The sequence below is a fragment of the Vombatus ursinus genome, unplaced genomic scaffold (assembly GCF_900497805.2).
Source record: "Vombatus ursinus unplaced genomic scaffold, bare-nosed wombat genome assembly UNPS02014770.1, whole genome shotgun sequence".
Classification (NCBI taxonomy): Eukaryota; Metazoa; Chordata; class Mammalia; order Diprotodontia; family Vombatidae; genus Vombatus; species Vombatus ursinus.
The window spans coordinates 276,111-291,524 of record NW_020954548.1 but is presented as its reverse complement, the minus strand read 5'-3'; the positions used below and the strand labels follow the sequence as shown (position 1 = coordinate 291,524).

At 44.9% G+C, this 15,414-nt stretch overlaps 1 protein-coding gene across 5 annotated transcripts in view; it reads left to right on the top strand.

Moving 5' to 3' along the window:
- Window positions 1–15,414, top strand: part of LOC114043737 (calpain-15-like) — a 98,436-nt gene that overhangs the window by 60,908 nt on the left and 22,114 nt on the right. For all 5 annotated transcript variants that reach the window (XM_027862900.1, XM_027862899.1, XM_027862901.1 and 2 more), the window contains one exon: window positions 4,444–5,929. In XM_027862900.1, the coding sequence (XP_027718701.1) occupies window positions 4,466–5,929 (1,464 nt within the window). In that variant the 5' untranslated portion in view covers window positions 4,444–4,465. The remainder of the gene's footprint in view (window positions 1–4,443; window positions 5,930–15,414) is intronic.

Sequence of the window (15,414 nt, the reverse complement as noted above, 5' to 3'; positions counted from 1 at the left end):
GAAAATATTCTGTAGTACCATGTTTTACACGTACACACATAATTATTATAAGTACTGTGCAATTTCCTAAATGCTAGCCTACTCTCTTTCTGCTGTTCAGTTCATTGATTATCTGTAATGCATCTGTCTGCTGCCCAGCTATGCACTGATGTCTTGATTCAACAAGCTGACCGCTCATAGGTATGTCACAATTTAGTCAATAGGCATTTTACATCCATTCAATTGGTTCTATATAGATTATTGGGTAATCTTATATTTCATCATGGGGATCCTTTCATGTTCTGGAGCTCAGTGCCATCCGAACAGTATTCACAAACAAGAAGATCTAAAAGTCACGTAAGGGTCATCATCCTCTTCCTTTTGGATGTTTGTAAGACATCATTCATGACAGAAGCAAATACCTTTGATAAATATACATATCTCCATTTTATGCCTTCTTGATGTTAAAGTGGGTCACTGAACAGAGGCTATGATGATCTTCCTCTGTGTCCTGTATGAATCAAATGTTCCAAGAACCTTGAGAGGGAATGAACTTTCTTGTGAGGCTGGATGTGGTAGAGGATACAGGTTGTACTCTTCTGAGGTCCTTCCCAACTCTGAGATTCATCCTGCTTACCACTTCTAGGTGATAGGCAAGTCTGGTTTCCCTAATAATAATTCTCTTTTTATTTTACAATAGATCTACTATCTCTAAGAGTTCCTGCCTCATCATATATCTCTGGGCTTTCATGTCTATCTGCTCCCTTGTAGCCATTCCTTGACCCTAGGACTATAATAGTTCCCTATCCTTTGCCCATAGCTTTTTCAACTCATTCTCCCATATATTCAGCTCTACTGACCTTGTCCCCCATGCCAACCCATTCTCTTCATATTCCCTTTCAGTCTTCTCTCTGGTGGAAGAAGTGGAGAGTGGGAGAATCTTTTCTGCGTCTTTGACAGTGGTAATTCTCCCACTCCACAGCTTCATCAGAGCTCATTCCCCATTAGCGTGGAGTTGTGATTTAGATCAGAATTTTTGCAGTAGACTATATATTGTTTATTGTGTGAGTGGCCAATACCTCAAGTCACAAAGGCATATAAAAAGCCAGCATCCAGAGTAATCACAATAATAACACTGGTCACTGGCCAGGGGATTTTCTTTACTTTGAATATTTGTTTCAAGTGCCAAGAAATAAAGGAAATTCTTTGGTTCCACTAACCAGAAGTACTTGAAGTGAGTAGCCTTCCTATGGGGTTGCTAAGCAGCATACTTGTGTTCTTGGAGAGAATAGAAGTGGTGAATTTTGTTTTCCCTCATTCTGTCCTGAAGAAGAGACTAATCAGTTTTTCCAAGTTTGCCCAGTTAAGAAGCACTCTTGAAATATATATATACTCAGTAAATGGGCTCATATAAGGAACTGAGTCTTAAAATATTTTTATTTTATATTTCTACAAGGAGTGAACCCTCATTTGTCTCTCTCAATCTCTCTCTAAAGAAGTGCGTATTATTGAAAAATTAAAAATCCATTTTGTCACTCCCGTCCATTAAAGTCTTATTCCCTTGCTTCATCGTGGTATAAAGGCAATCGTGGGTTCTTAAAGGCTATGCCAATGGAACACTAGTTCTGGAAAAGCTCAGGGTACAGATTGGGCAGTAAATAGTGTGTCAGTCATTTGAGGACTAGTCTAAGTTCGTTCCCAAATGCACCATTGGGACAATGAGATTCTTCTGCCACAACATTATCAAACAGTTATCAAAGACTATCTCCAATATTATAGATAGCTTACAGTCTGCAGAAGTTCAGGCAATACCCACAACAATGAAATCCTGGATCCCTAAATTACTAAAATTTCTACACACTCTGTGATAAGGATCAGAATAGAACCATACAAACTCCATTATGTTCCAGGTTTGGAAAGAGGACGTGATAAAATCTCTTTGTTATGATGTGACCAGTACTGATACCACACTGGACATTTCTATCTCTGTTCAAATAGCCATACCACTGGTTCACTCCATCAAGTCTTCTGTCCATTCCCAGTTAGCTGTTTGTGGTCTTATGAGATCCAGTCTTTAGGCTGAACATTTCATCATCCTTTTTACGTGCCCCACTCAACCTCTTTTTGAATGAAAGGCATTCTGAAATATATTTGACGTGCCTCATTTGCAAGTGGTCCTACATGTCATTTTTTCTGCTGTGTGCTCTCTGACTTCAGGATTCTGCATTTCCTATTTTACAAAAGTGGATATGGAGCAAGGTACCTTAGACTCTAACTCTTAGAGCTGTCCATGACCTTTGGCCATAGAATGTCAGAGCTGGCCATGACTGTAGAAGATCAAAGCTAGAAGGGACCTTAGAAATTATCTAGTTCAACTTACTCATTTTACTGATGAGAAAACTGAGACACAGAGAGGGGAAAGGATTGTGTTGAGAGCTTCGTTCTTTGGGGACAGTGCAGTGACAGTTGGGCTTTGTCGTGTTGGTGCAGCAGGAATATTACCCTGCCAAGAAAAGCAGAACCAGCCAGGAGGTCATTACTTTTGCTGTTGTGTTGTTTTTGTTTATAGTTAAACATTTGTTGAACATCAGTAGTCAGCTAACTGCTGTGTAGAATACAGAATCAGACATATCCCCTGCCCAGGGGGGCGTTCATGGGACATATCATTGACAAGGACCTCAGAATTCATCTAGCCCAATGTCCTTATTTTATACATGGAAAGCGAGGCCCAGAGACATTAAGTAACTCGCCCAATGCCACGCAGGCAATAAGTAGTTAAATCAGGATTCAAACCCACATACTCTGACTCCAAATCCAGTGCTCTTTCCACTCTGCCATGTCAGTGGGAAGATCCAGGGAAAGAAAAACAAAGGAGGAGGAGAAAAGTGGAATGGGACACCAGCAGAATCCGAGAAAGGCAGCACGATTTGATGCAAAGAGCACAGAATACGGAGTTAGAAGACCTAGGTTTGAGCTTTAGCTCCGCCACTTATTGTATGACCTTGGGTAAATTATTTCACCTTACTGAGTCTCAGTTTCTTTATTTGTAAAGTGGGAGGAAATACTTTCACTTTTCCTGCTTCATTGGTTTGTTCTGAGGAAATCAGTTTTTAAATGTAAAATTATTGACATTATCCTTGTGACTCTGGGGTTGGTTGTGACATTGTAGTCACCCAGCTCACCCAGGTAGAAACCTTGAAGTTGTCCCCTGGGGCACGGGTTTGAGTAAGAAGGAACTGGGAAAGGCCAGGTTAGAAACCTCTTGGCCTTCAGTGAAGCATCAAGCAAGAACATATGTGTAGGAATGGGAGGAATGGGCTTCTCCTCAGGGTGGCAGCTATGGCACCCCTATCTCTTTCTCTGACTCCTCTTTTCCTTTTTTTTTTTCTTTTTCCTTTCTTGTTGCCCCACTTTGGGTTTCTCTAGTTGTACTTTCTCTTTGATGTCTCCCCCTTTCTTTGCCTATTCCTACACAAATTCACCTTCTGCTCATTGCTTCAATGTACTTTGGTCTGTGAGTCAGGCACAGGACCTTCCTTTTTCCTATCTCTATCACCTCTAGAAAAACGTGCTAGGACCCACAGTGAGGGCATCATAGACTTTCTTCAGGGGCAAAGGAAGTGAGGATACTAGAGAAAGAACAAATGACTGCAACTTTGGTGAGGCTGATTGACCTCGGGTGAGAGTGTGGAAATGCTCTTCAGCCCCTGGTAGCTTTAGAACAATTATACGGCTTCTCAAGAGTGGGAAAATCATAGATGTATAGCTAGAAGGGACCATAGAGGCCGTCAAATTCAACTCCCTCATTTTACAGATGAGGAAACTGAGGCACAGAGAGGTTGTGACTTGTTCAGGTTCAAACAGCTAGTAAGTGTCTGAGGTGGAGGAAAATGGGTAGTTGAATTGATTCTTAGTAGAGTCAAACAATTTAATCACAAAGTTGGAAGGGAACTTAGAAATCATTTAGTCAGTAATCTCCCTTCTCCTCCCCCTATACCTGGAAAATGATCATTCATCTTTTCAACAATCCTGATATCTAGTAAGCACTTAATAAATGCCTGCAAATTAATTGATTCTTGAAGACCTCCAGTGACCAGGGAATCACAGTCTCATTGAAGCAGCCTGTTCTGCTTTTAGACTGGAGGCTTTTCCTTAGGTTGACCTGCCTCTCCCCTTCTGCTTGTTGACCTTAGAGTTTCCCTTGGGTACCGAGCAGCATGAGGGCAAACTTCCCCCGGTTCTCTTCATCTTATTGGTCCCTGTCTTCCTGCTGATGTGAGTCAGGTCTCCTCAACTTTCCCATTCCTAAAGCATGAACTGAGTTGAGGACAACTTGGACACATGTGGATTCCCATACCCTCAGCATCTTGTGATTGGAGGGCAGCAATAGGCCGGGACCTAAGTCCTTCACATTCACACCAGACACTTACGGGCTGGAAATGACACCTGTCCCTTCTTTTGCAGCCACACCCATTCGCCTGGTTCTATGGCCGCAGTCCGGGAGTGGTCCTGTACCCGGTGCACTTTCCTGAACCCTGCCGGCCAACGCCAGTGTTCCATCTGTGAGGCCCCCCGACAGAAGCCTGACCTTAACCACATACTGAGGCTCAGCGTGGAAGAGCAGAAATGGCCCTGTGCCCGCTGCACCTTCAGAAACTTTCTGGGCAAAGAGAACTGCGAGGTATGCGGCTTTACTCCAGACGCTCTGCCAGGAACGTCCCCACTACCCGTCATCAATGGGGTACTCCCTAAACCCCCCACAATCTTAGTGGAGCCCAAGGGGAGCTGCAAAGAGGAGGCAGTGCTAAAGGTGGAGGCTGGCGAATCAGGAGGAAAAAGCCCTGAGGAAGTGGAGCCACAGAACGGGTGGGCCTGTCAGCGATGCACCCTCCACAACACTCCCGTCGCCAACTCCTGCTCTGCCTGCGGAGGCCCACGAAAACTCTCGCTGCCCAAGATCCCCCCAGAGGCCCTGGTGGTCCCTGAGGTCATCACTCCTGCCGGCTTCCATGTTGCCCCTTCCACTCCACAACCCAGCCTGCCCACAGATCTCCCTGAGGCTGACCCCACCTCAGCTAACCAAGATCCAGCCGCTGCAGAGCAAGAGCTCCCCAAAATGCCGCCATTCAGTCCCTTTTCCCCTACCCTGCAGAACAATCCAGTCCCTAGAAGCCGCCGGGAGGTGCCTCCCCAGCTACAGCCACCGGTGCCTGAGGCTTCCCAGCCCACAGCAACCCCTGGCCCCAAGGGATCCCCCCAGGGGCAAGTCCGAGCACCCACCACCACCCGCTTCCAAGAAATCCTGTCTGCGAAGAGGCTGAGCGTGCTGGAGGAGGAGGCAGAAGCCAGCCCACCTCTTTGGAGCTGTAGCGCCTGCTCCCTGCGTAATCCTTCAGGCACCTCTAGGTGCGAGAACTGTGGTGCCCTTCAGGGCAGTGACGTCATTGACCTGACTGGGGACACTGTCCGGTTCACCCCTGCTAGCCCCTCCAGCCCTGACTTCACCACCTGGTCGTGCGCCAGATGCACCCTCAAGAACCCCACCGTGGCCCAGAAGTGCAAGGTCTGTGGCTCCTCCAAGCTGCATGGCTTCCAGGAGCACGGCAGCGGGGCCTGCGCAGCGGAGCCGGCTGCCCGCTGCCCAGACTGCAGCGCCGACAAGCCTGGGGACTGCTGCTGTAGCCGGGCCCCCTCTGCTCATAAGGCCGCCCGGCTCTTCCCCTCACAGCCCCCTCCGCTCCCTGAGTGGGCCTGCCCGGCCTGCACCCTCCTCAACGAGGTGAAGGCCAAGAACTGTGCTGCCTGCCACACCCCACAGGGCTGCGTGACCCAGCGCAAAGGAGCCAAGCCCCTGACGCGCAGGGAGAGCATGCACGTGGAGAAGCGGAGACAGACGGACGAAGGCGAGGCCAAGGCTCTGTGGGAAAACATCGTTACCTTCTGCCAGGAGGCAAGTATGGGGTGGGGGGCAGCCAGGGGGCTGTGGGCTAGACAGGGGAGGGGAGCATCCTCAGTGGGGACTCCAGGGCCCCAGAAACTCTGCTGGAGTTTCTCAGTTCTTCCATCTCCCTAGAGACAGGCCAGAGTTTGGTGTAACCTTCTCAAGACCCTTTTTTTTTTTTTTTTTTCAGTCTTTCAGCTTTGCCTTGGACATTACCCTGGTTGTTTCCTCCTTTTTAGCTTTTCCTTTGTCCTTCCTTCCCCCTGCTTCCTCTTTCCTTCCTCTGACTCTTCTCTCTCTCTTGCTTCTTCCGCCCCCGTCCTCTTCCTCACTACAGCCTCTTCCATCTCTGCCACTTCTGCCCCTTCCTCACTTTTCTCTCTCTGTCTTCTTGGGTGCTGGTATTTGAGGCCATAGGATGGGACTTTGCCTTTGTCATTTCACCACATTGTAGTTTTCAGTAGGTGCCCATCTTTTCTTCCTTTGGCTCAGAGCTTTGACAGAGTCATAAAGAAATGCCTGAGGTGCTGAGCTGGCTCAGGTGCCACTTTCCAAAAGGCGTAGCAATTCTGCATGTCAGGGAAGCTGAGGGACAGACCCTCATGTTATTCATAATAGATACAAGCAGCATGTTTACTTTTTTATCTGGACTGAATGTTCGGTGTTGATTTCCCTGTCTGAAAGGTCAGCTTTGAGTTCCTCTAGGGCTTTTCCTTTCAGGTGCCCACAACTCACCTCAGGCATGTAATGTCTTCCCTTAACCCCTGGGGATTATGGGGGAAACCTGATTTAGTCCCCTAATCTCCCCAATCTCCAGTCACATGGAATCAGAAACAGAATCATGAGATCAAAAGAAATTTAGGATGGAGTGGCCTCAAGGTCATTTTAGGCAGCCAACCCTCAGCCTTCAGGATGGGGGTCTTTAAATTTCCCTAAAAGTCAGCCCATGTAATAATTGCCAAGCCCTGCCAATCATTCATTTTCAAGTCATGAAGCTGCAGCAGAGTTGTTTTGACTGCAAAGTCTGCATTGGATTCCGCTTTCCCCCTCCTGGTCACCACTGCCACCTCCTCTTACGGGGATGAATCTGAGAGAACAGAAGCATCTGTGGCAACGCACATGCTCAGAATCCCTCCTCACACCCTGACTCACATTTCCATGGAAACAAAACCGAAGGGAAGCCAAAGGGAGCTGCAGAGTGTGCTTTTCATGAAGTCCAGTGACTGATTTTTCGTGAGGCTGGCTGCTTAATTTCCACTGGGCTTAAACCAGCTATCCCCTTAGGCCCAAAGCATGTCTGCCAGAACTCAGTGCAATGGCTGGTCTGCTCTCTGGGTGAAGTCCACTGTGAGTCCCCAAAGTCTCTCCCATAAACATCCTGGACAAGAAGTGACCTGACTGCCAATCACTGGGAAATTGGTTTTAACAGGAACCTCCAGTGACGGAGCCTGCCCTGTTCCTCTGACTGTTTGGCAGGTGCAGTTTTGCTCCTCTGCAGCCTAAACATCGTTCCCTAAAAAGCTGATCATTGCAGTGACTATATCAGGTAGGGCTGTTTCAGAAAGAGTTGTGGGATTTAACACCAACAGCTGTTGGAATCAGAATGAGCCACTAAGCTTGGTTATTCTTTCCTTACCATCGCTCAAACATCAAAAGGCTTTTTTGTTTTGTTTTGTGTTTTTTTTTTTTCTGATGGTACTTAATGACTAATTTCAGATGGTCATATTGCCACCCCGTTGGTAAGTCAAACTAATTGCCAAGAAAAAGAGCTTTGAGGAATCAGGATGCAGTGTCAGGCAAAGCCCCGAGGGGAGAGCATGGGCACCTGGTGTGACTGAAGGGCTTTGGCCAAGGTAGAAACCACTTAGGAAGCCTGGCAGCAAAGCAATTAGAATCCTCTCAGTTGGCCTATGACTTTGTTATTGTGCTGAGAAGGGAGTCTGGGGAGATAATTTGACTTGTGAGACCTGTGGGTGTGGGCAGCTTCACTCTCCTCCTGACCCAAGACCAATGTAACCTGGCTCTCGTGCGTCTTGGGCATTCATGGCTGACTTGAAATGAGGCCTGGAATGGGCTCGGCTTTGACAAAAGGTAGGTTTTGTTTTTCTTTTAAAGCTGTATTGGAGAGAGAGAGGAAAATCAAAGACGAAGACTGTGGTTCAACAAGATGAGACTATGATAATAGAAAAAAGGCAGACTTGTTCAGCTCTTACTTTCCTTGTGTATTCTATGCCCAGGACGGTGATCTTCGGACTGGAAAGGTTAAAACAAAGATGGCTAATAGGAAATTGGCCCCAACATAAGTATAGATTAAGGCCCAAAGGAACTACATCCCAGGGGATGAAAAAAAACTGGAGGATATGATTGGTGACTCCATCTTGAAAAGGTCATGGGAGGGAGGTACTACAGGACTGAAGAAAGGCAAATGATATCCTGATTTTAAAAAAAAAAAAAGTAGGGGGAAGGGAAGAGATCTATCTGTAAACTCTAGGTTATTGAGGCTGACTTCAATTCCTGACAAAATTCTAGTATGTTTTATTAAGGGGATGATTAGTAAACTTACGGAAAAGTATATGGTGATCAGTAAGTCACCATAACTTCAAGAATAGATCACATGCCAAGCATCTCCTTTCCTTTTCTTTTCTTTTTTAAACAAGGTTACTCCACTAGGCTTTGGCAAAGAATTTGACAAGGTCTCCTGGGAAAAGTTGGAGAGATGTGGATTAGATGATAGCACCTTTAGGTAGATTTGGAATTAACCGAATGACTGGACACAAAGACTAATCATAATGATTCAGTGTAATTTTGAAATGGGGGTCTCTAGTGAAGTGCCTCAAGGACGTATGGTTGGCCCCTGCAGTTGAAAATGTTTGTCACTGATTTGGATAAAGGAATATTTGGCATGCTTATAAAATTTGTAGAATACAAAGCTAGGAGGGCAAGTTATCACATATTGAATGGTGGAGTCAGAATCCAAAAGATCTTTAGAGACTAGAACGCTGGAATGAATCTAATAGAATTAAAGCAGCACGAAGGTGGGAAAGGTGTTTGACTTGGAGGAGTTAAGAAGACCAGGCTTAAAATCCTGCCTCAGATACTTAACTATGTGACCTCAGGCAAGTCCCTGACCTTGAGCAAGTCAGCCTCAGTTTCCTCTTCTATAAAATGGAAATAATAATAATAATAATAGTACCTCTCATAGGAGTTGTTTTGAAGATCAAATAAAATGTGTAAATTGGTCTGAGCACCTTAAAGCACTATATAAATGTCAGCTATTTAAAATTAATACCAATAAATATAAAGTCTTACACTAGGGTTCAAAAAGGCAACTTCACAAGTACAAGATGGGAAGGCTTGACTAGAAAATAGTCCATCTAGGAAAATCTGGGTTAGTTGATTGTAAGTTTGATATGTCAACAGTGTAATAAAAATCCAGAAAAAGTGAATGCAATCTTAGGCTGCATTGAGGAGAAGTGATCACAAGGGAGGTGATAGTTCTGCCCCATACCTCTCTGATCAGACTCTTATCTAGTGTGTTGTGCTAAGTTCTATGTACCCCATTTGAGAAAGGATATTGGCACCCTGGAGAATGTCCAGAAGAGAGTGACTGTGTTGGCAAGTGCCTTAACATCCTGCCATATGAGAATCCACTGAAAGAGTTGAAGATGATTTCCCTGGAAAAGAGAAGAGTTAGGGACAGGTAGGTGGTGCAGTGAATAGAGCACCAGCCCTGGAGTCAGGAGGACCTGCGTTCAAATCCAGCCTCAGACACTTGACACTAGCTGTGTGACCCTGGGCAAGTCACTTAACCCCATTGTGTAGCAAAAAAAGAAAGAAAAGAGAAGACTTAGCTAGAAATAGGATAGCTGTCTTCAAGTGTCAGAAAGAAAGGCTGTGATGTAGAAAAGATATTAAATGTGTTCTGTTTGGCCCCAGAAGGCAGAACTAGGAGCATTAGTTTGAATTTACTAAGAGGCAAATTTAGACATGGTATGAGGTAAACTTTCCCAACAATTAAACCTGTTATAAAATGGAAGAGGCTGCTTTGGGAGGTTGTGGGCTCCCTCTCATTAAAGGTGTTCAAACAAAGATCAGATGGCCACTTACCATGTATGTTGTACAGAGGATTCATGTTCAGACACAGTTTGAACTAGATTGCCTGCTGAGCCCCTTCCAACTTTGAAATTGTGTTTCTTTGGAATACCACATCTGAGATTTTGTTCTTCTCAGAAGAAAGTGGATGGTAGGTTTTGCTTGAGAGTGTGGGGAAACCAGAACTCATCAGGCTACAGAGTATTGTTGACCCATGTGTGGCAAGATCACCTGGACTCTGAGTTTCATCACTCAGCCATAATGCCAGGCATGAAGGGTTTGGTGTGTAAGGGCCCGTCATCTATGGAATGATTTCTCCCACCCTCCGAAGAACCTATCGAAAGAGGATCCTACCGTTATCGGTCTGACTTTTGCCGAGGCACCCTTTCCTCTGCTCCCAGGCAGCTGCCCCTGCGGCATGTGACCTTGCTTTGGGAATTGGAAGTCCAGTAATAGAGCCCTTCAGTTATTCTGTTCTGTAGTAGAGAGGAGATAGTTACCTCAAGCAGTAGAACAGGGAGGATAGGGAATGGTTTGTGACGGCTAGCTGATGGTGAGGAGATTCCTAAAGGATTTCTCAGCTTCTTGTGTCTCACTGTTTGCTGTTTGATCAATCTTATTGGAATCATATTGGATTATTGGAATGATTGGAATGATTCTGGGCATGATATTATACTTCCAAAACACCAGCAGTGCCTTAGTTCAGGGTACGGCAGCCCTTTTAGCTTTAAAAGCCTCTAGAGAGGCTAAGCAGGACCCATAGGGACCAGTGTGATGAGGATGTTGTAGGCAGGGAATAAGAGAAAGAGCAGAAGGAAACAGCAGAGAAGCAGGAGACGCAGAGATTCTGAGAGAGGAGAGGAGAGGAGAGGAGGAGAGACAGGGCAAGGGAAGGCAGGGAAGGACAGAAGCAGCATGTGGCAGGGGATAGAAGTGCCAGTTGCCTCAGAGGCCCCAAGTGGATCACTTAATTCAATCTAGTAAGCATTTATTAGATGCCTACTGTATTCAAGTTGTTGTGCTAAACACTGAGCATTAAAAGACAAAAATGAAACAGTCCCTATTCTCCATTCGAGGAACTTATTTTCTGCAGGAGATGTTACATTTGTACAGATGTGTAAATACAGATTAATTTTAGAAGAGGAGATTGTGTTCAAGAGGTTGAAGAGGGATTGGGTTCTTAAAAACTACTCTGAGAGGACGTGACTGCATTTTTGCCTGTGGATGTCTACGGTAGCAGTCCATGTTGGGGGGAAAGAATGAAGGGATTCCTGTTTGTTTGTTATCTTGTGCTGTATGAATGTCAACAAAATGTCCCAGATAATAGAAAAAAAAATTTCAGCCTTATCTGAGTGGTGGCACCTGATCTGTGCTTTGAGGAAGCTAGAAATTTTTTAAGAGGCAAAGGGGCGTAGGGCAGCTAGGTGGCACAGTGGGTAGAGCACCAGCCCTGGAATTGTGTGACCCTGGGCAAGTCACTTAACCTCATTGCCTAGCAAAAAACAAACAAAACAAGAGGTACGAGGAAAGGAAGGAGTACATTCCAGACATGGGGAACCACTTCTGCAAAAGGAATGGAGGTAAGAAACAGATTGCTATGTAAATTAGGGAACACCTAGCAGCCCTCTTTGACTGGAATGGAGGAGTAGATTAACAACAGCAACAACAACAACAATAATAATGATGATGATGATAGTTGACATTTATATAGTGCTTACTATGTGCCAGGCACCTTGCTAAGCGCTTTACAATTATAATCTCCTTTGACACTCACAATAATCCTGTGAGGTAGGTGCTATTATTTTTCCCATTTTACGAATAAGGCAAAGAGAGGTGAAATGACTTGCCCATAGTCACACAGCTTGTAAATTTCTGAGGCCGGATTTGAACTCAGATCTTGCTGACTCCAGGCCCAGCTCTCCATCTACTGTACCACATAGCTGCTCCATAAAGAGGAATCATATGGCCTAAGACTGGAATTGGTAGTTGGGTGTCATATTAAATGCCAGGCTAAGAAATGAGTATTTTGTACTCGAGATATTAAGGAACCGGTGAATATTTTTTGTATAGGGAAGATGACACGGTCATATTTATGGTTTCGGAGGATTGATTTGACAGTTGTGTGGAGGATTAAGTGGACAAAGACAAGATTAGGTGCAAGGAGTTAGTAGGCTAATGCAGTAGTCCAAGCAAGTGGTAATGAGTTAATGAGGTACCTGGGTGAAGACAATCTGAGTGGAGAGAAGGGGATATATATATGAGAGATGTCATGGAGATGGATCATTAAGACTTGGCAATTGTTTGGATGTGGGCCCGAGATTGAAGGAAGAAACAGAGGTAATTCCAAGTTTGGGATAAATAGAATCGAGTTTAGTTTTAGAGCTGCTGAGTTTGAGATGCTTTTGTGACATTCAGGTATAGATGTCCAACAGGCAGTTGGTAATGGAGGACTAAAGTTCAGGAGAGAAATTAGGGCTGGATAGTTTGGGGAGTCACCTTCATGGAGGTAATAATTGAATCCATGAGACCTGATCAGGTCACCAAGACAGAGGATGTAGAGAGAGAAGAATGCCCAAGATAGAGACTTGGGGGAAAGCCTTAGTCAGGAGGGGACACATGGATATTCCGACAAAGAAGACTGGAAGAGGAGCAGTCAGATAGATAGGAGGAGAACCATTGGAGAAATATCACAAAAGTATCCCAAGAACCCAGACGAAAGGCTGTTCGGGAGGAAGGTGTAGTCAGCAACGTCAAGTGCTGCAGAAAGTTCGAGAAAGATGAGGACAGAGAATTGTCATCGAATTTGACATGTACGAGAACATTGGTAACCTTGGAAAAAGTGGTTTCAGTTGAGTGGTGGGGTTGGAAACTAGACTGCATGCTACTCAGATAATAGACAGTCCACGGGGCAGGTCTGTGTTAAATAATTTCTTTATACCTCTGCTATAGGTGATCAAAGTCCTAAGGGTTTGTCCAGATAGAGCACAGGTTGGGGACAGATACTTGGTATTTGAAAAGGGCTTCCCAGATATCCTGGCAACAAAGGCTAGCAAAGAGCACTAGCATTGCTGGAGTTACGGAAGCTGGGTTCAAACCCTATTCTGCTACTTAATATATTGCTATATTACTGCTGCCCCTCCTAACCTAAAACAAGCCACTTTACTTCTCTGGGCCTCAGTTTCCTCGTATCTAAATTGAGGAGAATTGAACTAGATAATCTCTAAAGTCTTGTCTAGCTCTTGAGACAAATGAAAAACCCAAGAGACAGAGTTTCTGGGTGATTAATAATTAATTTATTAATTAGGCAGCTGGTAATCAATAAATTGATGGTCAGTGGTTTCTCTCAGTAACCAAAGACAAAACTGTGGAGATCACTGAATGCTTTGGAAAAGGAGATGCCCGTGACAGGTGAAAATCAACCCTGTTTAGTGAACAGTTAATAAGAAAGTCTTCAGTTTCTCCTGCTGAGAATGTGGTTTGATTATGAGACTCAGCTGCCTTCAGCAATCTGGACAAAGGAATCCATCTCTACCCAGACCACTCGGGTTGGTTTTTTTCCTTCATAAGTTAAATTACCCTCAACTCTGATAGAGGGCTACAGTGACATAGGTTTATTTCCTAAGGGCAAGAATTCACCTAGATAAGATACTGTTTACACTCTAAACAAATGTAAGGTCTGGGTGGGGTCCCAACACAAGATCCACAGAGCATGTACCCAGGGGATTTGGGCAATCTCATCTTTCAGTAAAGTCCTTTAGACTGACTGGCCTAGCGGGGCTGGTCCCTGAATGAGGAAATAAAGGGGGAAAGCCTTCATCCTAATTTAATGATTAGTTAGTAATATAATAAAAAATAATAATTTCTCACTCTAAATCCTATTAACGATCTTGAAGTTTGGGGACCACAGTAATTCAGTTATTGAAATAATGTTATGAGAACTTGGAAAATCTTCATCAGACTTACACAAGAATATTTGAGTTCCATTTAAAGTGGGGAGATTGATAGTCTTTGTTCTTGCTCATCGTTTAATTCACCAAGCTCTAGGGCTCTATGTTCCAGTGGTCGGTGCTCTCCCGATAAATTAGTCTCCTTGTGCCTCACCTTTTTTCCACTTGCAAAATGCAGCTGACACACAGGAGGGTTGTGAGGAATTATCAATAATAAGAGGGCTAAAGTCCTTTGCCGTTACCGAGTGCTCTAGATATGCTGAAAAATAACAACATCTTCATGTTCAAGAGGCGCTTCTGCAGAAGTGGCTACTAAGAGCCTACATGAAGTATTCCTCGCAGGGTGGGGAAGAACTCCCTGCCAATATTTGGCCTACATATGACAAACACAGACTAATCCAAGGAGTTTCAGCAGCATGGCTCTCTTGAGACTTCTGTCTCTTGGAGGAGCTTTCTTGTGAAACTGAATACTCCACCCTTGTTCACCCCCAGAATCCTAACAGGAAGCTGCACATTCATCATCACACCCCCATGAGCCCAGGGGTGACTCATGTTTCAAGGCCCGTTTTACATGTAAGTAACCTGACACCTGCTGAGGGAAGGTGACCGACTCTGGAAGAGATGGCGACAGAGGTTGAAATGGAGCACAGGTATCCCAGTTCTGAGACACATAAACTTAAACCCTGAGGTCACTCCTCCACCTAGCTAGGGTCCCCTGTAGGGCTGTGGCCCCACTCTAAGAGGTTCATGATCAACTAATCACAGGCTTGGATGATGGGTCACATTCTCCCCTCTCCAGGAAAACTAATTGTGTTGTTGGTCTCCAACACTGCCACGCCTGTTCTTTTCTCCTCCAGTACTTCGTCACTCTGCCCCGTCTCTCCATTATGCAAGTTTTCAACCTCCCCACTTATGAACCAGTTTGCCCCTCAGGACAATTACAGTCTGACCACAACAGCCGCTGTTCAGGTGCCATTAAGAAAATCCCCCGAACCCCCAGCAGACCTGTCCCCGACCTTCCAGATTACCTTGCTCATGACTCCTCAGAGGACAGTGGGCTTTGGCTTCAGGGCAGTGACTAAACAGCTCAATCTTCCCACTTTTTATTTGGGGTGGGAAAATGAATTGTAGAAGATAAGCAGACATGGATATGTGGAGTTTAGAAGACATTGCAGCTCTTACTACATTATCTTTAATTTTTTCTTCTAAATTTCTCTATTTCTGCGAAGGGCACCACCATCCTTCTGGGCACCCAAGTTCTCAAGGTGCCATCTTTAATTCACTCTCTTTCATATTGTACACACAGTCAGTTGCCAAATCTTGTCATTTCAACTTTCATGGCATCTTCTACATCCATCCTTTTTTGTACACTCTCACAGCCATCCAGTCAGTTCAGGCCTTATCACTTCTCATATGGACTGTTGCAATAACCTCCTAATTGTTCCTCCTGCCTCG